Below are 23,201 nucleotides of genomic sequence, written 5' to 3' on the forward strand. Positions count from 1 at the left end.
ATGATGGGTTTCCAGACTTGTACTGCATCTTCTTTCAGTTGTTCTTTGTTTTTGTTTTTTTTGTTTTTTTTGGAGGGGGGGTGTTCTCCCTTCAGTCTTCGTGATGAAACCCTTTGTTGTTTTGGCTGTGTGTTGGGTCATTGTCAACCTCCCAATTAGATTGGATGCATTTCTCTGTAAATTTGCAGACATAATGTTTCTGTAGACTTCCAAATTCATTCTACTGCCACCATTATAAGTTACATCATCAACAAAGATTACTGGGCTTGTTCCATAAGCAGAGATGCAAGCCCAAGCCATGAAACTACCATGCTTTACCGATGAGCTTGTATGTTTTGGATTATGAACAGATCCTTTCTTTCTCCACACTTTGGCCTTTCCATCACTTTGGTAGAGGTTAATCTTGGTTCCAGAACTTTTTTGGCTCATTTCTGTATATCTTTGTGAATTTCAATATGCCTTTCTGACTCTTGCTGCCAATGAGTAGTTTGCATCTTTTGATATGGCCTCTATATTTCTGCTCTCAAAGTCTTCTTCACACTGTTGATTGTGATACTTTCACCCTTGACCTATAGAGGTTATTGGTGATGTCACTGACTGCTCTTTGTCAAGTTGTGTTACTTGTTTTGTTTTTGGGGTTTTCTTCACAGCTCTCACAATGTTTGACATCAACTGATGTTGTTTTCCTTGCCCAGCCTGTTCCATGTCTGGTTGTTAGCACGTCAGTGGATTCTTTCTTTTCCCAGACATTCCAAATTGTTGTATTGTCTATGCCCAATGCTTGAACAATGGCTTTGATTGATTTTCCCTCTTTCCTCTGCTTCAAAATGGCTTGCTTTTCTCCTATAGACAGCTATCTGGTCTTCATGTTGGTTTATCTTTTTTAAGAACAAATGTATTCTTCACAGGGGAAACACATGGCTCAAATCTATAGTAGATTTTCATTAATTGCTATTAATTGTTTAAACCATCAATTTAACAGGCACATATAAGCAACAGGAAACACCGGTCAGACACATTCCAGTATTTTTGATCACTTGAAAAATGGGCGGGTTCAAAGAAAAGGTGCCATATTTTAAGTTGTTTAACACATCTAGATGTACATATCAGGAAATTAAATTCTGATCTGTTGTCTCATATTTGTCTTTTGATCTAAAACCCAAATAGCAACAACAAATGAATTGGCCTTGCTGTTCCAATACTTTTGGGGAGGACTGTATACACCGCTAGATTTGATATATCAGCACTGGTTGCAATATTGTGTGGTTTGTTTATTATCACAATTAAAACAAAGGCATTGGGGAAAAATCAGTATCAAATTCAAGGTATCAGATCAGTATCTGCATTGAAAATTTTCAAACGATACCCAGCTCTTAAACCAGGGTAATAGCAATAACATTTTAACCTGCAGCCCTTCAGGAACTAGTTAACATCCATTGTACTCAGCCAAGGGTTTAAACAAGCTGTCATTTATTTACTAATGTGGATGTCCTAATGGTTAATGCTATTGGGTTAGGATTAATCTATTGAGCAACTTCTCCCCATTGAGCTACCTGTCTGTATTTGTACAGTATTTTGCAAGGTGCTTCTGGGTTTAATTAAATGTAATAAATCTACTGATGAATTCAGTCTCTCTTCCATTTCACTTTGTTCTCTCGCTCCTTCTCCTTTCACTCTTTTTCCTTCTGTATGAATGAAGACTGAAGATGTATCCTCTTAGGAACCAGTCGCTCAGCTTAGCTAAGTCACAGAAAGTCACAGAAACACGGAGAGGCAGGAGGGGAGGGAGCAAAATAAATAGAGAGAGAAAAGCCTTTCATGTTGACCTTGTCTGGCTGCCAGGCACAGGAGGGGGAGGTAGCATTGAGCGGTGGCCTTGCTCTAAGAAAACAGGCACCCTTAGTGAGGGGAGTTGGAGACCACAGGCAGCAGCACAGCTGGCATCTCCACAGAAGAAGAGAGCACATGCATGGCTAGGGGAGAATGTGAGTGTGTCTATGTGGTGGGCCATGCTGAGGCTGAAGCCTCTGCTTAAGCAGCAACCCTTTCTGTTTTTGTGTGTTAACAGTTCCCACAACTCAACACTAGCATGACTATTTTCATATCATATCAGTTTTAGAGTAATTGTGATCTGTTTGTTTGTGTTTCTTCCCTTTTGTATTTCTCCACAATCCTGATGTGTTTTGCTGTTAAGCCCCCCGTTTTGAGCCTTTCAAACATAGTTTCTACACCCACGCACATGCGTGCATGCACACACACACACACACACACACACACAGTTTCCATACTAGAAAGAACTAGAACTAACAGCTGGCCAAGATCTGGCCAAGATCTGGCCAAGATCTGGCCAAGATCTGGCCCCCTGTATGCCCCCTGTCTTCTCCAGAATAATGGCTTGTTTGCAGGTGTCTCTCCAGGAGGCATACAGGAATCCTTTTTCCAAACTATACACATGGAAAAACTATTCTTTTTATCTTTTATATTGCATAAAGCAGCCTGTTTTTTTCAAGGACCATTTGTATTATGTGAGACCACTGCTTCCCATGGGTCTGACTCTGTGCTAGTGCACTTAAGTTGTAAAGCAACTTAAGTAGAGCTTCAACAACTGATCAATAAAATAATAATGGATTATGAAAATTGTTGTAAACGAATCTCATTATGCATTAGTTGGTCTGCGCGCAGTATGGTCACATTTACTCATTGCGTTACTTCTGTTCAAAAACACGCATCAGAGAGTAAATACTAAATACTTACACTATGCATTATGTACTCTACCATCTAGTGTATGAAGTTTAGAAAGGTAGTATCATCTCAAATGGGACACTAGCAGTTTTTCACTAACCAAGGAAGTATGTATTGCACTTAATGTGACGCTGCTAACTTTAGCAGATACCCAGAGTCAATGAAAATATATTTCTTCAGCTTACTGTTTGTCAGCGTTAGCTTTTATTCCTAGCATGACCTCAGTCACCGTCAGATGGAGGCGTAATCATCAAGTGACAGCGGGGGAAAAAAGTGTGCGACCTCCAAGTCCTCTAAGGCTGGAGCACATTTTATATTAAACACAGCAAAGAAGATCAAACTTTACAAAGTGGAGCTTGTGTAGCACGGACATATGACAGTGATGCACGAGCATAAACTTGTGTTTATATCCAAAATGCTACACGGTCTGCAAGGGGTTGGGGAAAGTGGTGCGAGTTGCTTAAAAGGTTTAGTTTAATTTAAGTTTATTGTTATTATATGCTGTATTTGTGCACTTACAGTGTAACTTATGTCATTTATTATAACAGGAGTGATCTGTTAGTAACGAGGCCACGTTGCTCCTAACTTGCAGTTTAGACGTGGTGATGAACAGTGTAGCGCAATTAAGATCTGTAATGTCCAATTAAAATGGTATGATCAAAGTAAACATAAATAAAACAATATGCCTAAAAGCAGTGAGTAACAGAAACCATAAGGTGCAGTGAAAGGGAGATTTTATTATTAATTTAGGACTGTAGTTTAATTATCAGTGCTTTTTTGTGCATCTATAAAAAAAACCACTATATATATATATATATATATATAAATATGTATGTATGTATGTGTGTGTGTGTATATATATATATATATATATATATATATATATATATATATATATATATATATATATATATATAAATAAATGTGTATATATATAGACTAATACTTACACAATATACCAGTTTGGACTATACTCAAGAAAGCAACTTTGCTTTGTGTTTTATGTTTTACAATAGCTAGAGTCACTCAAAAAAGGGTGAGAGCAGCTAAGCTCAGACTTGTCACTTCTGAATGACTGCACATGTGACGCCTAATGGCTCAGATGAAATATGGCTAAAGGGTCATATCTTTCTGGCAGAGCTTCCACTTCTTTGTCAGCTCCCATGAAACCTCTACTTTTAAGTGGATGGTAAACACCGAAGACCAGACCTTTTATATTTTCTCCAAACACTGCTACACCATGCATTTTACGGTCAGCTTTAGCTGGATCTGTTTGGACTATTAGAGATGATCACAAACAGCCCTTATAAAACTATGCTAGGTTAATTTTTATGCATACACTAATAATCCATGTGTGACCGGTTCCTTGTATGAAAAGACACTAGGCAGTTTGAGCAACAGCAGGCTGATAGTTTGAAAGCATGACTATAAACAACTTTTATACTCTAATTACTCTTTGTAGTTTATGGTTGGTAAGGAAATTGGTCTTAGACCTGGACTAGTCTGCCACAGAATCAATCATTTAAATAAGTTTTTTTTAAAAATGCAAATAAGCAAAAGAAGAGTAGTGTAAAGCCTATACAGTCCCCTCTAAAACTATTGGTACCGCAAGGCGAATTCATTTGTTTTTGGCTCACTAATCTTTATTGATGATGTAACTCATGATGGTAGCAGCAGAATTAATTGAGAAGTTTACAGGAACATTTTGTCTGCCATGTTACAGAGAACTGCATTCAGTTTAATTGGGAGGAACTTTAGCATGCAGCAAGACAATGATTCAAGACATACTGCCAACTCAACAAAAGAATTTATCAGGGGGAAAAGTGGAAGATTTTAGACTGCCAAGTAAAATCACCAGACCTTAACCCAATTGAGCATGTTGAATTGACATGTATTGACCTTCTGAAGAGGAGACTGAAGGGAAAACCCCCTGAAACAAACAACAACTCAAAGAGGGTGGGGTAAAAGCCTGGAAAAGCATCATAAAAGAAGAAACCAACAATTTGATGATGTCAATGAGTCTCAGGCTTGATTCAGTTATTGCAACCAAATATTAAGTGTTGATTACTTCAAGACTTATCTGTTCCTATACTTTTGCTGACCTAAAAATTGGATAGTCTGATACAAAAGGTTCTATGTTTTGTGTTCTTTAACACATCTGGTAAGTACCAGGAAATAAAACCCAAAATCAAAAACTCTCATCTCGTATCCTTCATTTGATCTCAAACCATAGTGTCTTTGGTGTATAGCAAAAACAAATGAATTGGCCTTGCCATTCCAATAGTTTCGGAGAAGACAGTACATTTGAATACAACAGAACATACAAAACATGTCTTCTTGAGTTAAGGTGTTTCACTGATAATGGAATAAAATAACCTTTTATATGTTGAGGAATCTGTTAGTATTTTTAACTCTAATCCTCTAGAGTCTTACTGATGTGATTAATTCATATCCTGTATGTAGCACATGAGGTGAGTGTAAGATTATTTTATTATTTTATAATTTTTAAGTTATTGCTGTTTTACTAGTAGACCAATCCGAGATTGGATTTTGACTTTTATTGTAGGTTGCCAAACCAAGCTGAAATGCCATAGCCGATAATGATCACTAGAACTGCTTGGTAGATTGTCAACCTCATCCTTTCCTTCTACCTGTATTTATACAATCAATACAGTAAGTGAATCCTAGTGCATGCTAAATTGATTATTCCAAGTAGTGTTGGAGCTTAGACTTAACATAATGTTGAGTTGGGTGGATGAAATGAATAGATGCAAAATGTAAACTGTGTTCCTATGTTTTAGGTAGATTTTTTAGGTCAACTTTTTCTGTAGCTACTGAAATACTTGCTGTATTCTGTAGTTTTGTTCTGGCTATTTAAGTAGTCATTTAACTTAGTTTTATTTCATTGGTTGAAATGTGTTATGTGACTTGGGTTAGCGGTCATGGCATCCATTTTAGTTTGACTATACAACAGCAGTCATGCAGCAGTAGATGTTTGTCAGATAAAAAGCCATATTATCTTATTTCATGCCAAAGAGGCCATCATCTCCAAGTTTTTGTTTATTTAATATCAACTATGCTTAAAAGTATTACTTCATGGGATTTAAAAACATTTTCTGTATATTTAGTGCAGGAGGTTATAGTTATCTCTCTTTTGTGTAATAATGCTGAATTGTGTTTTCCTTCTTAAAATTGACCTTAATTCACACTTTATACTTAATGTGTGTTTTTGTGTTTGTATTGTAGTTTCACAAATTGACGTTGTGGAATTGAAGTTTTCAAAGTAAAACACCGAAAAGGAATTATTTTGGTTTCGACTTTCCTTCCGTCCTCAACCAGTTTAGCTATCTGTCGAGGTACAACCTACTTGCAGCAGGGCCAGAATAATTTTGTTAAATTAGTTAGACTTAAAATTTTAAAAAGCAATTAGATTAAAAAATGTGCAATGTAATTCGATGGGACTCAGACAGGGTTGGGCAAAGTACTGTAAAATTAATGATGACTGAATACTGAATACATCTTTCAAAATATATTCAGTTATGTGTTCCATTACAATATTTAGAACCCAGGTGTGTGAGGGTGTTGAAGAGTCGAGAGACAGGCAAAATGTTTACTGAGCTCCGGGCTCAAAAACTCAACAGAAAACACTCACAGCTTTCACTCTGTCAGGTTCAAGTTCACACTTCTTATCATGTGTATATGTGAGTGTATGTCTTGCAAGCTCTATCACATGGACTCGCACTCTCTCTCTCTCTCTCTCTCTCTCTCTCTCGCTCACAGATTACGGAAGGCTCTGACGGCATGAAAAGACACACATAAGTAAACTCCGGCTAATGAGAGACCGGTGAGAATCATCGAGTTACCTGCCAGTTCGATCTACCTCCTCCCCATCCACAGCTGACACTTGACCATGACAATAGACAATGTTTCTCTGCATTACTGGTATTTATTTTATGCTTCCGGATGTTTAATAATTACTATTAATAATTATTCTTTACATACAGTAGTCATGGATCAACATGAATGGACTGAAAAAGTGAGAAAGACCAAACTACTCAAACTGTCAATCTAGAAAATATAACATCAGGAATATACACTGGAACACACACAGTGGATAGGTACTATTTAAAGTGATTTGGTTTGCCATTTAGATTTTACCTTGTAACTTCAACTGTATTGTAAAAAAATAAAAAAGACAGTCGCAAAAACAAAACTTTTTAATTTTAAATTCTAAGCAACTCTTGTCAGCTCAAGCTACAAACACTCCACGATCCTCTCAGATGGTAGAGCGGGTTGTCTACTAATCGTAGGGTTGGTGGTTCAATTCCCGGCCCACGTGACTCCACATGCCGAAGTGTCCTTGGGCAAGACGCTGGACCCCAAATTGCTCCCGATGGCAAGTTAGCACCTTGCATGGCAGCTCTGCTACCATTGGTGTGAGAGTATGTGTGTGAATGGGTGAATGAGACACAGTGTAAAGCGCTTTGGATAAAAGCGCTATATAAGTGCAGACCATTTACCCACATATGCGATATACACTCTTAAAAAAAAAAAAAAAATGCTGGGTTATATTTTTTCTACCCAAACACTGGATTGAGCATTTTGGGTCATTTAATTGTTATTTTCTCAGTCTTGGGTAGTTTTTTAGGTAGTTTTGTGTAGCCCAACTGCTGGGTTAGTGGCTGGGTCATTTTCACTGACAGTTGAATCAGTGCACCCCTCCCCCACCTCGACACATCAGCCCAGCTCCTTGGGTCAAATCAACTGTTTGAATTTGCCTCAGGTGGAGGTGGTGGTTTTAACATGGACAGACTGTTAGATTTACTTGGAGAAACGTACTCAGAAAGGAAGTGTTAATATCCTACACAGTTTTTGTGTTATTACTGTTTCAACACGTGTTAAATTATCCAATAAATGTGTTAAAAAGAAGAAAAAAAATTCATACGAGTGACCAACACGTGTTAAATTATTGTCCACTCACGTTGCGGACTGTGCTGTCGATGTCACTCAAATCTGAACTCGCTTCAAAGTGAACGTTCGTTGCTTTGACCTTTTGATTGTGACCGCGGAGTCGCAGTCCTGAGGCGAGGAAACCAAATGACCACCGGTAAGTTAGCGTGCATCACTATTTAGAGTTAATGCTGCTGAAAATGCCTGGCTGAGTTTGTGATATTTACACAAGCAGCTCTCAAAAATGTATTTATTGTACAAAGGTAACTCAGCAAGTGATAATTAAATCCGCAAAAAAAACCCACACGAAACTCCGCAAGTTGCATTGCAAATTTTGAAAAAAGTCATAGCAAAATCAAACATTTTTGGCTGCAACAATCATAAAAAGGTTGTGTGAAATCTTGTACAGATCGACAGTGCAAACAAGAAAGTGAGTGGGGTCTTTTTTAATAGGTAATAAACAAGTATTGGTGGTGTTTTTTAATTAGTGTAGAAGTAATTAAAAGGAAGTAGAACCTTGTGCTTGAGGGTGTGGTGGAAGACTCGGGAGATTTTTAGCTGAGTTCTGGGCTCCTGTTTATTCAGTCTGCACTTTTCAGCACACTTTCAAAAAAAACTCAACAAAACAGGAAACGGGTTTGTCCCGGACTCGCAGCTTTTGCTCCATAAGGTTCAAGTTTGTGCTTCTTGGCATGTGCGTGTGTGTCTCGCAAGCTCTGCCAATCGGTATCTCTCTCACTTACTCTCTCATATTCTCACTCTCTCACTCACTCACTCGCCGCTTATGGGAGACACTGAAAGCACAAAGAGACACAAACAAGTAGACTGTCGGAAATACGACACAGGTGTGAATCATCACGTGTTACCTGCCATTTCTACCCGCATTTAGTTCAGTTAGAGAAGGGTCGCTACAATTAAAAACTGAACGCTTCTGCTCAATTCGGCATGGGCCGAATGAGTCGGAGTCGCAGCACAGATCAGCAGGTGTCAGATTTCATTTAGCACGTGACGAGAGTGAGGCGAGCTGACTGACAAAACGATGGCGGAAAATTTGGTTTCAAAAGTTGTATGTTTAATATAAGCGAGTTTGTCATTGTACTGTTTTGTAGTTGTTTTTCATTTTCATGATTACTGCCACTTTCTTCAGTCATCAGCTTTGGGTCCATTTCCACACCCTTCAGTATAAAGAGCCTCTTGAAATGTTAGAGCAAGAATTCAGAATGACTTTGTATATTATTCTATAAAATGATGTTTTCATTCTGTGATTGTGCCTATGGGAAACCATTTCAGACTGCCATTCTCAGCCTTCTTAGACACCAAGCCCTGTTATTACATGCAGGAGTATGTGGATTGCATCACTGGCTGCTGAGGGATGCTGCAAGAACTAGTTCAGAGCAGGGGAGGAATGAGCGAGGAAGAGACACAGAGAGACAGGCAGAGACAGAGAGAGAATAAACCGCGAGGGAGGAAATGACTTGTGAAATTGCAGCATTTTAAGTCCGGGGTTGTGGAGGTTGGAGTTTGTCTGATGATTATGGTGAATGTTTGAAAGCTTAGTCACTAGTGCTTTGATACTTCCATGACAAAAAGCAGAAGTTATTTAGTAAATTGCTTTTACAAAGTGAAGATGTGAATTGTGGTTTAGTATAAAGATAGTGTTGGATATTTTCTAGTGTTATTTTAGAGAGAGAGGGCTAGTATGTGCTACCTTTAAAACACATAAAGCCAGCCATTGCATGTTTTCAAGCTGCTGCTTATGCTACTTCAGAGAGCAGCTGAACACACTTTGAGGAAAGTGCTAACTGTCCTCTTCTGTGTGCATGAGCACACACATGCTCACCACTGGTTAGAGATATTCTGATTGTGTGTGGAGAAAGTACCTCTATCCTTCCCACCCAGAAAGCGGGGCCAGATTTGCTCTCTTGGACCCAGGGACGGCTGTGGGAATCACCCAACAACAGTTTTCCGTTGCATCTGTTGGAGCGTATAAAGAAAAGACTTTATCATGCACAACATTGCTTTTCTCTTTGCTCTCTTCAAACAAAACCCCTGGCAATTTGCTTAGCATCACAAAAAGCTGCTGTGCCTCCCATGTTTGTCCCTAGAGTGTGTGAGAAGCCCAGAACGGCATCCACTGCATCAGACAAAGTGCAGGTGACAATGGCATTCTAACACAGGTGCAGTGGTGCTTGAACGTTTGTAAATTCTTCAGAATTTTCTATATTTCTGCATAAATATGACCTAAAACATCATCAGATTTTCATCAAGGAGAACCCAATTAAACAAATGAAACAAAAATATTATATTTGGACATTTATTTATTGAGGAAAATTATCCAATATCCAATATGTCCAATATTATCCTGTATGTCAAAGTAATATCCACATGAATGCCAGGACTCAAGATTTCCCAGCAGAACATTGCCCAGAGCATCACACTGCTTCTGCTGGCTTGCCTTCTTCCCAAAGTGCAATCTTTTTCCCAGGTAGTGCATACGCACCCGTCGTCCACATAATGTAAAAGTTTCTGGTACTAGTAGAGACCACATGTAGGCCTGACAAGGGTTTCTAACTCTTTCAGATGAATTACCCACACAGTACATTCCCTGGACAATGTTTACTATAAGTGCTGATACTTTTTTCTATGGTGAATGATGAGTATTGTCAATATTGATCAATGAATACATGTGATGCTGATTCTGATTGAAAATAAGAGCCACTTAAGTGCTGTTACGGATATTATTTGAGAGTAACAATCATTTCAGTGCTGATCTTGTTCCTGCTGAAGATAGAAGTCACTCAAGTACTGGTACCGCTCTCTGTTGGTGATCAGAATCACTGAATTTATTAGTACTCTTCTCTAATGATGAAGTGAACCAGTCTATTAATATTACACTCTATTGGTAATAATCACACAATTTATTAATACTGTATGCTTTTGAGGAGGAGAATTTCTATTGAAAGTGAGTCAATCAGTCAAACATTACATTAAATTTTTATTTGTATAGTGCTTTTAACAAAGCAGCTTTACAGAAATGCATAAATTCAGGATATAATTTTTAAATGTATGAATTTATCCATAATGAGCAATAGAGGTGACAGTGGCAAGAAAAAACTCCCTGAGACAATATGAGGAAGAAACCTTGAGAGGAACCAGACTCAAAAGGGAACCCATCCTCATTAGGGTGTCAACAAATGCAGTTATACAGCAGTGCAATTATAAATAATTCCCTTCTATAACTGTGTACTACATGATCAAAAAGTACAATTGTATAACCAGGAAGTTCATTATAGTTTTCACATCTAATGTATTTTGTTGAAGTTATCAGCTGTTCACTGATTGAGACTTGAGTGCAAACCTATTTGTATCAATTGCAGTCCAACGCAATCTTCATGTTTTTTAAGTGGTACCATCCAAAGTAATCTCATGTATCTTTAGGTGTGTGGGGCCATCCTCAGTAGCAGTGAGTGATTGCCAAGTGATGAGAACTCCAACCAGAAGTAGGGCATCAAGTGGGATCAAGCCGTCCGGATAGTAGAAGGGGTCAGGATCACTGGTATCTCAGGAGTATCGTGTTTAGAGAGAGGGTGAGGCTCGCTCAAAGTCACTTTATTGTACTCTACTGAGGATAAAATAATTTCATGTATACAGGCTGTTTTCTACTGTGTATCAACATATATAATAGAGAATATACAGTAGAATACATCATAGATACTGTTCCTAACTGAATGATAACACACCATTAAATCAGTATAATCTGATTAAGTTGGATAGTGAATGTTGCAAATGTCTAATAACCCAGTCATGTGGCAGCAGCGCAGTACAACAAAATCATACAGCTATAGGTAGGGCTGCACGATTATGGCCAAAATGATAATCATGATTATTTTGATCAATATTGAGATCACGGTTATTTATCACGATTATTCATTGATTTTAGGGACAACATATTTTTATTGCACTTTCACATTTAAATAAACCGACCGCTGCTTTCACCTCCATGTTGTGCTACATTCCTGCTAATGTTGAAATCTTTGCATCAAATTAGACTGACCCTTAAAGTGCATCACCTCGTAGAAGCAAAATATAAATAAAATGGTACCCAAATTATAGGATAAGTAAAAATAAAAATGCCATCAACCAAATGGAAATATGCAATAAAATATAACAATATGCAACCAAATTAAAACAATTCAGGCGTGTGCAGAAAAGTCAATAACAGTGTTTACAGGGGAGAGACGCAGCCAAATCGCCCAATAGAGCGGTGACACAGGGATGACGCCATTTTGTACCTGAACCCGGAAGTTAGCATCACACTGGTTCCCGCAACAAAAACCCAATAGGATTTTCACATAGGCTTTTGGATTATTGCAAAAAATAAGCTCTGTGATCAACAAAAGTTTACGATACTAACACGTTTTGTCCATCAAGATAATTTTCATAAATGAACACAACTTTTATGAATTTTGAAGCCTAAATAGAATCGCCAGAAATAAACAGCTAACCATATGCTATAAACGAACTATACTACGGTCGCTTGACTTCAATGTCACCGTCACCAAGCTTCTGAGAACTTTTACAAAATTGTGAATTGTGCACAGCATACCTGAACCAGTTTATCTGCAAAGTTTTTTCCTGTTCCACGTGATGACGTTTAATGTTCCCGACAACCTCTGTAGTGCCATTTAGAAACTTGTTAGTGTCATGATTTCCCCTTGCTCAAGCACTGGAGCGCAAGGCTCACAATGAGCGCTAAAATGCTAACTCGTTTCTGGGTTTTGGCATTACAAAATGATGTCAACCCTGTGCCACTGTATGGTGATTGGCTGTAAGTTTAGGAAGCACTTGATTTGATATGCAGCGGAGGACGAACTTTAAACGTCAGTATCGCAGTCGATCATGTTCATGTAATCGTGGGCAGTCAAAATCGTAATCGCCATCGATATCCGATTGATTGTGCAGCCCTAGCTACAAGTCAAGAGCTTCAGGTAATGTTCACGTCAAGATTTAAGAAAAAGTATGATCTCAGTGACTTCTTCAGTTACTGCTGATCTCCTGGGAATTTCACACACAACAGTCACAGTGTACAGTTTACACTGAATGGTGCGAAAAACATAGTTTGAGCGCCAGTTCTGTGGGTAGAAACACCTTGTTGTTTAGAGGTGAAAGGAAAATGGCCAGATTGGTTTGAGCTACCAGGAAGGATATAGAAACTCAAATAATCAGTCTTTACAAACATGGTGAGCAGAAAAGCATCTCGGCACGCACAAAACATCCACCTTGAGGTGGATGGGCGACAGCTGAACCACAATAGGTTCCTCTCCGGTCAGCCAAGAACTAGGATCTGAAGCTATCATGGGCACAGGCTCACCCAAACTGGACAGTTGAAGATTAGAAAAAAATATCACCTGGTCTTTTCTTAGTCTTCAACTGTCAGTTTCGGTGAGTCTGTGCCCATGATAGCTCGTTCATATTTCTGATGCTCACCTGTCCACTGTAGGCGCTTTCGGCAGTGGATAGGGGTCAGCATGGGCACTCTGACCTGTCTGTGGCTGCGCAGCCCCATACACAGCAAGCTGTGAAGCACTTCACTTAACCATTATAATTTGGCCCTTGGCAGAGATCCTTATGCTTGCTTATTTTTCCTGTTCACTTGCGGCCTAATATGTCTTGCCCCTTGAAAGATGCCATTTTAACAAGATAATCAGTGTTATTAATGTTACCTGTCAGAGGTTTTAATGTTATGGATGATCGGTGTTTGAATGTATGTTCAAATATGCACAATCCCTTCCTTTAACTAGTGCTCTAACCTGTCTTTGGACATTGGATCCACTTTAGCTCTTGATAGCCCTGGGCTTTAACATGCCTTCACTGGAATTAAGCATGCTCTCATTTGCATGAACAGATATATTGGTTTGTTAATATGCTGTAGTGCCAATACCTTTGACAGAAATGCTAGGTTTGGCCACAGCAGGACACATTTGAATTCTGGTTCTCAACACAGGCACTGCTTGCTAACAGATGACGCATGCAATTTGCTGACATTGTCAGATCATAATGGTGATTAACAAAAAAAGCTTCTATAAGTGAAAGCAAGTTTTTATGTTTGTTCATGTGGCACAAACTGTCTAGTACCAAATACAGATCCCAGAGAGCTATCTAATACTGAATGTGAATAAAATTGGATTTCAGCAGTTAATGTCATCAAACTTTAGTTTATGTAAACACATTGGTAAGGAAGTTAACATTAGCTAAGTATGTCGCTAACTAACATGTAGGCACCATTGACCAATCCAAAGCAATACTGTGAAGAAAATTAAGACATAAGATTAAGTTAATGTTTATCATGTTTACTGTATTATCAAAAATACAAACTGAGAAGAAACTGTTTGAGCTCGAAGTTCCATAATCGAGCAATGTGGATATTTGGCTTCTGTTATTTAACTAGCTTGAATCACTTCATCAGTGTCCAGCCAGGGTTTTTTTTATTTTTTTGCACACTAAAATAAGTTCTTTTGTTTGGTCATGAATTACGTCTCATCCCCACTGTATCCCTCCACCCCACCCCGCCCCAGTTCTGATCTCTCAGTGAAGTAGTTACATAAATCAGTATTACAACAAGACTACTGAGAGGAGTGCTGAAAAAGTCGAGGCGGCTAGATTTGACAAGTTGTGATGTCATGTTAAAGGGGTTGTAGCACCAAAAACTAATTGATGTTCAAATAAATAAATTTATATGCCCATTAGTATTAGTTCACTCATTTGAGCCTCTATGACTTCAAATTTTAAATACAGTTGTGTGAATACTGTATTTTCTAAGTAAACATACAAGTTAAGAGATTTATTCTACAAGCTCTCACATTGAAAATCCAGCTACACATTTTATTTTACAAGTTATCCCACTGAAAATACATTTGGGTCCATAAATATTTGGACAGTGACATAATGTTTGTAATTTTGCTTCTACCACAATGGATTTGAAATTAAGCAGGAAAAATGTGATTTAAGTGTAGACTTTCAGCTTTATTTCAAGGGGTTTAACAAAAATATTGTTTGGGAATTACAGCCATCTTTTAAATAGTCCCTCTATTTTCACAGGCTCAAAAGTAATTGGACAATTGACTGATAAGCCGCTTCATGCCCAGATGTGGCCTTGTTATTTCATGACAAATTAAGGAGATAAAAGGTCTGGAGTTGATTCCAAGTGTTTGCATTTGGTAGCTGATCATGGGAACTCTCATTATGCGGTTCAAAGAGATGTCAATGCAAGTGAAGGACACCTTCATTAGACTGAAAAAACAAAACAAACCTATCAGAGAGATAACAGAAACTTTAGTGAGTGTCCAAATCAACAATTTGTTACATTGCCAAAGGCTACAATCAATAAACACCTTCATGAATGTGAATACAGAGGTCTTTCCTCAAGATGCAAACCACTGGTAACACTCAAGAACAGAAAAGCCAGATTAGACTTTGCTAGAAATCATCTAAGCCTGCCCAGTTCTGCAATAAGATCCTTTCAACAGATGAAACCAAGATTGACTTGTACCAGAATAATGGGAATAGAAGAGTATGGAGAAAGAAAGGAAGGGCTTAGGATCCAACACATACCACATCATCTGTCATACATAGTGGAGGAAGTGTTATGGCATGGACATTTATGACTGCCAATGGAACTGGGTCAGTGGTGTTTTTTGATGATGTGACTCCCTATAGAAGTAGCAGGATGAATTCTGCAGTGAATAGCTATACTTTATGCTCAGATTCAGACAAATGCTGCAAAACTGATAAAATGCTGCTTCACAGTACAGATGGTTAATGACCCAAAACACATGCGAAAGCAACCCAAGAGCTTATTAAGGCAATGAAATGGAATGTTCTTAATTTGCTGAGTCAGTCAGCTGACCTCAGCCCAATTGAGCATGCTTTTCACGTACTGAAGTGAAATTCAGCATTCGGTGATGTAAATGGGTTCCAGACTTCAGGCAGTCATTTACTGCAAAGGATTTGCATTATTATTATTATTATTATTATTATATATTATTATTGATAGTTTGTCCAATTACTTTTGAGCCTGTAAAAATGTCATCATGGTGTAAAGAAGGCACTGTTTAGTAGTCTGTTGGATACAGATTTTCTCCCTAGCTTTTGTCCCCAGCATGCTCCAGCCTCTTTTCCCTGAGTCAAGCGAGGTCAGGCTGTCTTTCATAATTCAGGCCTTGAATATGTTTGCTGATAATTCAGTCTAAAAATTCAGGCATCTTTTCTTATTGAGTTGCCTCGCATACCTTGAACTCGGAAGTGACATCAAGTCTGGTGGAAAAAAGAAGCTTTCTTTGCATCCAAGTCTATTAATTTATCTATGTGGGTCAAACTCTAAAGCTGCTGATGGAATGAGGGAAGTAAGAGGGAATAATTGTGAACTTAGTTCAGTAGTTGTGGGTAATTGAGTTCTTAGTTGTGGCCTTCTATGTTATTTACAGTCTTTCTGGGAAACATTCTATGTTTGGTCAGAATCTGCACTATTTTATAATAATTCTGAATAATAATTAATGTATTTTAGTGTGTTTGCTTTCTTGAGCCGCACCTTTACATCAGGCGACTTCACAGGTAGTTCTGCTCAGGTACTGCCACTTTTCCAGTGTTAAGTCACAGCTGCAACGCTCCCAGGGTTTCCCTTTCGCTCCATTTATCCCTAACCTCTGTGAGGAATTCCGTAGTGTCTGAGACTTCTGGCTTGGGGCCATCGATAGCTTGGTAAGAGGCTTCCTATTGCAATTCCCTTCCCACCCCTTGTCCTTTTCTCCCTCTCTTGTTTTTCCAGCACTTTTCTATCCATTTCACTCCCCCGTTTGCTATTTGAGATCACACAACTCTCTTGGCAGGTGGCTGCTCTTGGCCATACCTTTCATTGGAACAATCAACAGTTTACTTGGGCTGGCTCTCAGTTTTTGCTGTCTCCTATTTTCTTTTTCCATGAGATTGTTTTTGGGGGAGAGGATAAAGCTAATCATTAGGGGCACTACAGATAATACTAGATTAAAGTGAATTTAATTTTTCAGAAGAACATTAATTGTGGAGATGGCTTGTACAGTCTGTTCTCTATGAACTATACAAAGAAAAAATTTCCAGAGAAGGAGGGATGATGAGAAAGCAGCGGGGGTGGGACAAGTAAGTCATAGAGATATAAGAGTGAAGTAAGCAGAAAGGGGGGATGATGGAGGAAAAGAGAGAGAGAAGCAGAGAGGCCCTGTGGAGGTGGAGTGGAAACTAATGTTTCCTGTCTAAAAAGGCGGTTGGCCAAGGCAGAGGGGAGCAGGAAAAAATCCCTCAGCTTCTGTGGCAAGTAAGTGTGTGTGTGTGTGTGTGTGTGTGTGTGTGTGTGTGTGTGTGTGTGTGTTAGTGGAGGTGGAGTCGTTCTGCCTTAAGGGAGGTCAAGCAAGGAGAGAGAGAGAGAAAAAGAGGCAAAAATGAGGGAAAGAAAGAAATATTTAAGTAACTAAGAGAGCAAGAAAATGTGGTAGATAATACAAAAAAATAGAAAATTCAAATAAGTATACACAAATAGCCTTGGATGGTGGATTCTCCAGCACCAAATAAGATTACTGTCACTGTATCACTAATTGTAGCTATAAATGTTAGTATTTGTAAGTGATACTTAAATATTCAGTACCTATATTATTAGCTCTTATATTTGTAGTGTAAGGGATGCATTTGTATCTCTTGTAGGGCTGCAATTAACAATTATTTTCACAATCAATTACTTGGCCAATTATTTTTTCAATTAATCAATTAACGGATGGGGACAAACTTTCAGGTTAGTAAAAAACTAATCTGTTCCATTTGAGACAATATTACATTTCTAAAATTCATACACTAGACCAGTGATTCTCAACCTTTTGTGAGCTTTGGACCCGTAGCATATTTCGAATAATCCACAAGGACCCCCTCACTCCACAACAGTTATAGGCTATATATTAAACAGTCATTTCTATATATGTTGCTTTATTTCATTAATATTTAACATTAATAATATTAACATTAAAATCGAATCAAAACATTTCAAGATTTTATTTTTGACATTTTATTGTTGGTGTGACATTTAATTTGACTCTCTGAATTATCCTTTGTTTATTTTATCCATCAATGCGACACGTGAACTTGTCTACCACTCATAGGTTTTTGCAAATCATCATTTCATTTGCAAATAAATGTAAAGTAAATCCGATCATCAGCTCAGCTAACGTGATATTTGCGAATAACCAAATTGATTCATTTTAAAAATCTCATTTGAATATGTTTTGATACATTTAACAAAAAATATTATATTATTTAAACATTTTTAAAACTTTCCTACGGACCCCCTGCAATTACACCACTGACCCCCACACTCATCGATTGTGAGTTTATCATAATAAATCAGATAAAAATACTAAAAGGCCCCCTCCATTGCATAAGTTGGTAACACCCAACTATTACCTCACGACACAATGATCACTGCGGTTTGACTGGGAGAGCACAGGTAGCTTTGATGATTAAGAGAACCGCTGCCCAGCAGACTGTTTTGCATTGCTGGTCAAAGAGGGAAAAACAGCCTTGTGTAACTAAATTTTATTTTAATAGTTCCCATTATTATCAATAACTGGGTGTCATGTCACACTTCTGTTGACGGATGACCCAGTTCTGTTTTAGATTGCTCTGGTGTTGGGTATCTGAAGGTTCTGAGGTGGTGTGAAGCTTCGACGGAATTGATGCACCCAATGTGAACATCCTCAAATCGACGCTATTCAAACTACACTGAATGTCTATTAAGTTCTGCATTGACTCCATAGTCCTGCTCATAACATTTCATTTATGGTATTTGGCATTTATCCAGCATGACTTACCTTTATATTATTTATACAACTAAGCTGTTGAGGTCCTTGATCAAGGGCCCAGCAGTGGTAACTTGGTGGTGCTAGGGATTGAACTCATGACCTTCCAATCAGTAGTGCAATGTCTTAACCACTATTGCCTATTGTTAGTCTTGAGAGTTACTGTATCTAGTGAACAATGTTGTTTTTTTAAACATCACCTCCAAAGAACATTAGAAACACTTGCTTTTCTTCCTCTTCTTTTACTTCTTCTTCTTCCTCTTCTTCTTCTTCTTCCTCTTTATTAGAACAACATGGTTGAGCAGTGGTTAACATTGCCAATTCACAGCTCCAGATCCTGAATTTAATCCTGAGCTCGGGTTATTGTCTGTGTGGAGTTTTGCATGTTCTTCTGGTGTCTATGTGGGTTTCCTCAGTGTTCATTGGTTTCCTCCCACTGTTCAAAAATAAGCTGGTAGGTGGATTGGTTATGCTAAATTGCCCCTAGTTGAAAATGTGTGAATGTGCGTGCATGGTGCCCACTGATGTGCTGGCTTCCCCATCCAGGGTGTATTGGTGTATTTATGCAGTGTTCCTGGGATAGGCTTTGGATCCACCACAATCCAAATCAGGATATAGCAGTTACTGAAGAAAGAAGGAAGGGAGAAAGGGAGGGAAGGGCCGATGATGATGATTGAAGTAATTCTAATGTTTCATCTGCTTTCACATATGCACATATTCTTCTTTTTGACTCAAACCCTGGTTTGCTTTTTCCCCTTGGTGCAGGGGATGAGAACACAGAAATCGCACTCGGGTGTGGAAAAAAACAACTGGTCTCAGACAGTCTGAGCAAGGTGGTCTCAGTCCAGTTCCAAGCGAACTCTAGGGCGGCATTTTTTTCTTTTTGGTTAGTTTAATTATGTACAGTGTGAAACCAAACGAAATAGCAAGCAGTATAAATTAGTATACATACATTTTTATTAGTAAGTATAAATTTTGCTCTAATTTGCACCTGGCAGACAGGTGTGAAAGTGCCATTATCTAGTCCAAAACTAGCCTTAATCTTTGTATGGAAAACTACACACAAAAATTAAAATAATGGTCAGCTCTGAACACACGTCTAAAAGTTGTTGGCTGTTAGGCATAGGCAAAAGCTAAGACTTGGCCCTGGAGGGGGGACACTGTAGCGCCCCCTTTTCATTAAAGTGGTGGGGTCAGTTTTCCTACAGTCAACAAACTCAGTACGTATGCTGTTCTCATCAAGTCGGACAACTTTCGGCTCTGAATTTTTAAATACTCCTTCAAAGGGATTCATGCCAAGTCCACTGGAAGATCTCAACACACTGTTTGTCTAAAAGGAAGTATTTGTTGATTTCATTTGCATTTAATTTAATAATAAATTAAAAACTTAATTTAAGCCTTATATTCATTGTTTGAAGAAAGCACACTTTAGCCTTTAATAACTTTAATACTTCTGCTTTATTAATGCTGTAAAATTAACTAAGCAGTGATTAATAAGTCATTGTAATACTTCAGTTCCGTAAATGCTTTAGGTTTGTATCAATTCTGTATGGACACAACACATTAGCACAATATTTTGCATGAACGACTATGTATATCAGGCAGAGCTTGTTGCTAATTATTCCATGGCACTAATAAAGCAAGACACACTGTGGCCAAAAGTTTGTGGACACCTGACCATCACACCTGTATGTGGGCCTTCCCCAAACAGTTTTCACAAAGTTGGAAGCACAGATTTGTTTAGAATGTCTATGTGTGTAGTTGCATTAAGAGTTCCCTTAACTGTAACATCCCCATTTTGCAGCATGACAGTTTCTGTGCAAAGCAAGGTTTATAAACACATGGTTTGGTGTGGAAGAATTTCAGTGGCCGGCACAAAGCCCTGACCTCAACCCCATTGATCACTTTTGGGATGAATTGGAACACTGACTGCATGCCAGCCCTTCTTGCCCAACATCAGTGCCTGACCTCACTAATGTGCTTGTGGCTGAATGGGCACAGCCACATTCTAAATTCTAGTGTAAAGCCTTCCCAGAAGATTATTAAAACTGCAAAGGGGAGACTAAATCTGGAATGGGATGTAAAACAAGTACATATTGGTGTGATTGGTTGGGTGTCCACATACTTTTGGCCATATTCACATGATTCATAAAGATTCTGAAGTTTAGCTCTGTGCACTATATTAATTGCTTCATTTCCTATGTATTCCAATTGGCTAATACTATGATTCATTTCATAAAAATACCTGGCTAAGATATGTTATATAATCTTATATCTAGAATATCTTACAGTATATCTATATTCGATTTCATTGAGTCACAATTATCATTGAATGTCAATGTACAAGATATATATTTTTTACTTTTTCATAAGCTTTCTTTAACCATTCAGTAGGATATCCTTTTCTTTGAAAACTTTTGTATAAGAATTTCTGAGTCCTACCTTTAATTGAAAATTCTTCCTCTGCATTACAAATATGTTTTAATCCAGGGTTTCTCAACCTTTCACCCACTGCAACCAACTTTTTTTGAATGACATCCATGGCCCACCTGTCAATTAACATAAGACACACTGTGGTTTTACGTCCACTGTAACAGTAAAACCGTAGTTAATATAGACCGGGTTGTACTTGTGAATGCATTTTGCTGCCTTCAAAGTATAAGGAGTTTCTGAACCTACTGCATGCTTTTTTTTAAATTATTATTTTTTAAAATTTTATGTGTATATATGTGTGTGTATATATATATATATATATATATATATATATATATATATATATATATATTTATATATATATTTTATATATATATATATATATATATATATATATATATATATATATATATAAAACAAAAGGATGCATTTTTCGAGATATTGAATTGTGTTCAGACTAACACGGTGCATGGAGCTAGCACATACATAAGAGCAATGCTACGTAAAGAGACCTTGATTGAGGTCTATGATTGGACGGCTAATAAATGACGTCTACCTTTTACTTACGGCTGTTTACGTAAACCTGGAGATATTAACATGATCCGACGATAGTGGTCCCTGTTACCCTAAACATTACAAATATACCGTTCTATTTGTTCTAATGGGTAATTTGTACTCATGACAGAAAAGATCTTGTGACCCAGCAGACAATTGATCCACAACCCACTTTCCGGTTGCAATCCAATGGTTGAGAAACGCTGTTTTAATCTAAGTAATTGGCTTATACTAGGTAGGCTTTGTTTAAAGGGAGTGGGATGGTAGCTATCTACTGCTAATGTATTTTTATCTGTCGGTTTATGATAAATAATGGTAGATAGAGACAATTTATCTTTTGTTAAAAAGACATCTAAGAATTGAATGTGTTTTTATTCTTTTCCACTGTATACTGGTGATGCTTGGTTTATTAAATAAATATGCAAATGCATGTAAATAGATGAGCTGGAATTCATTGGGAATAAGATAGGGGAACATGCTGTTTAATTATGCTTGTATTCTGTTATTGGATTTGTTGTGGTAAATGATTAATGGAATGAGGGGTAGTGTTTCAAATCCAGGTATTGTTTGCTATCACATGGTGTACTGCAAACTTGTTAAGTAATCAAGGTCTTGTTAAGTATGACACATGGTACTGTTTTTGTAACTTCACTGTTAGTTGTTAGGCCTGGCTTACCTCAGTTATGGTGCATTCTTTGGTGTTTTTGTGAGTGGCAAAAGTATATGAACCTCTAGGACTTGCAGTTAATTTGAAGGTGATATTAGAGTCAGGTGTTTGCAATCAGTGGTATGTAGATCAGGTGTGAGTGAGCGCTCTGTTTTATTTAAAGAACAGGGATCTATCAAAGTCTGATCTTCACAACATATGTTTGTGGAAGTGTATCATGGCATGAACAAAGGAGATTTTTGAGGTTGTCACAAAGCAGTTAATAAAATGAAACGCATGAAACAGGTTTTATATCTTGTAATATCATCTTTGCAATTTTCTGTCATTTAGTATTACGACAACCGACACCTAATAAGTAACTAAACCCTTATCACAGTAAGTTGTCTCACTGCCACAAAACCTCACCTCATCCCGCAGTCTACACCTGAATGACCTCCTCCCTTCAGTCCACTGTGTTCATAGCACATTACTCTATACAGCTATAAATGAAATTAAACACTCACTGTATGCATGCATAAAACTAGATGTATTCCCATAAGCATGAGCTTTTAATTCTGTAGCATCCATCTGCTCTTTGTGGATGATTTTTAAGTCAGCATGAGGACAACTGGTAGTGCTGTGTGTTGGATGTAAGACTGAAGATTATTGTGATAATACAGTTATCTCTATTTGTGTGTTACAATATGCTATGTGGGTTATGATTATGGGTGGTGTGGCTGCTATGTTAGGGGGGGTTCTGGATGCAAAGTTGAACTTCAGTTGAATATTGAAAGTATGACTTTACTCTTTCAGATACAGGCATTGCTTATGTGGATAATTCCCAACCATCCTCAAAGACCACCATTCAGCAGGGTCTTGTGCTTTACATGTGTGTATATATAACACTCACAGACCACTTTAATAGCAAACACCTTTATCCCTGCTCATGTATGTAATTGTCCAGACAGTCAATCATGTGGCAGCAGCACAATGCATAATAT

The 23,201-nt window shown here is 37.9% G+C and overlaps 1 protein-coding gene across 6 annotated transcripts in view; it reads left to right on the plus strand.

The window, feature by feature from the left end:
* The window catches only part of glis2b (GLIS family zinc finger 2b), a 57,414-nt gene that overhangs the window by 13,294 nt on the left and 20,919 nt on the right, over positions 1 to 23,201 (plus strand). For 2 of the 6 annotated variants that reach the window (XM_053652943.1, XM_053652952.1), the window contains exon 2: positions 6,523 to 6,684. The exons of 1 other annotated variant lie outside the window; for it this stretch is intronic. In XM_053652943.1, coding sequence (XP_053508918.1) covers positions 6,666 to 6,684 — 19 coding nt within the window. In that variant the 5' untranslated portion in view covers positions 6,523 to 6,665. Of the gene's footprint in view, positions 1 to 6,522; positions 6,685 to 11,130; positions 11,280 to 15,812; positions 17,039 to 23,201 lie in introns of those variants that run through there. 3 more of the 6 variants (XM_053652968.1, XM_053652979.1, XM_053652986.1) reach the window with 3 other exon arrangements.

The sequence above is a fragment of the Ictalurus furcatus genome, chromosome 2, assembly GCF_023375685.1.
Source record: "Ictalurus furcatus strain D&B chromosome 2, Billie_1.0, whole genome shotgun sequence".
In the NCBI taxonomy this organism is placed as follows: Eukaryota; Metazoa; Chordata; class Actinopteri; order Siluriformes; family Ictaluridae; genus Ictalurus; species Ictalurus furcatus.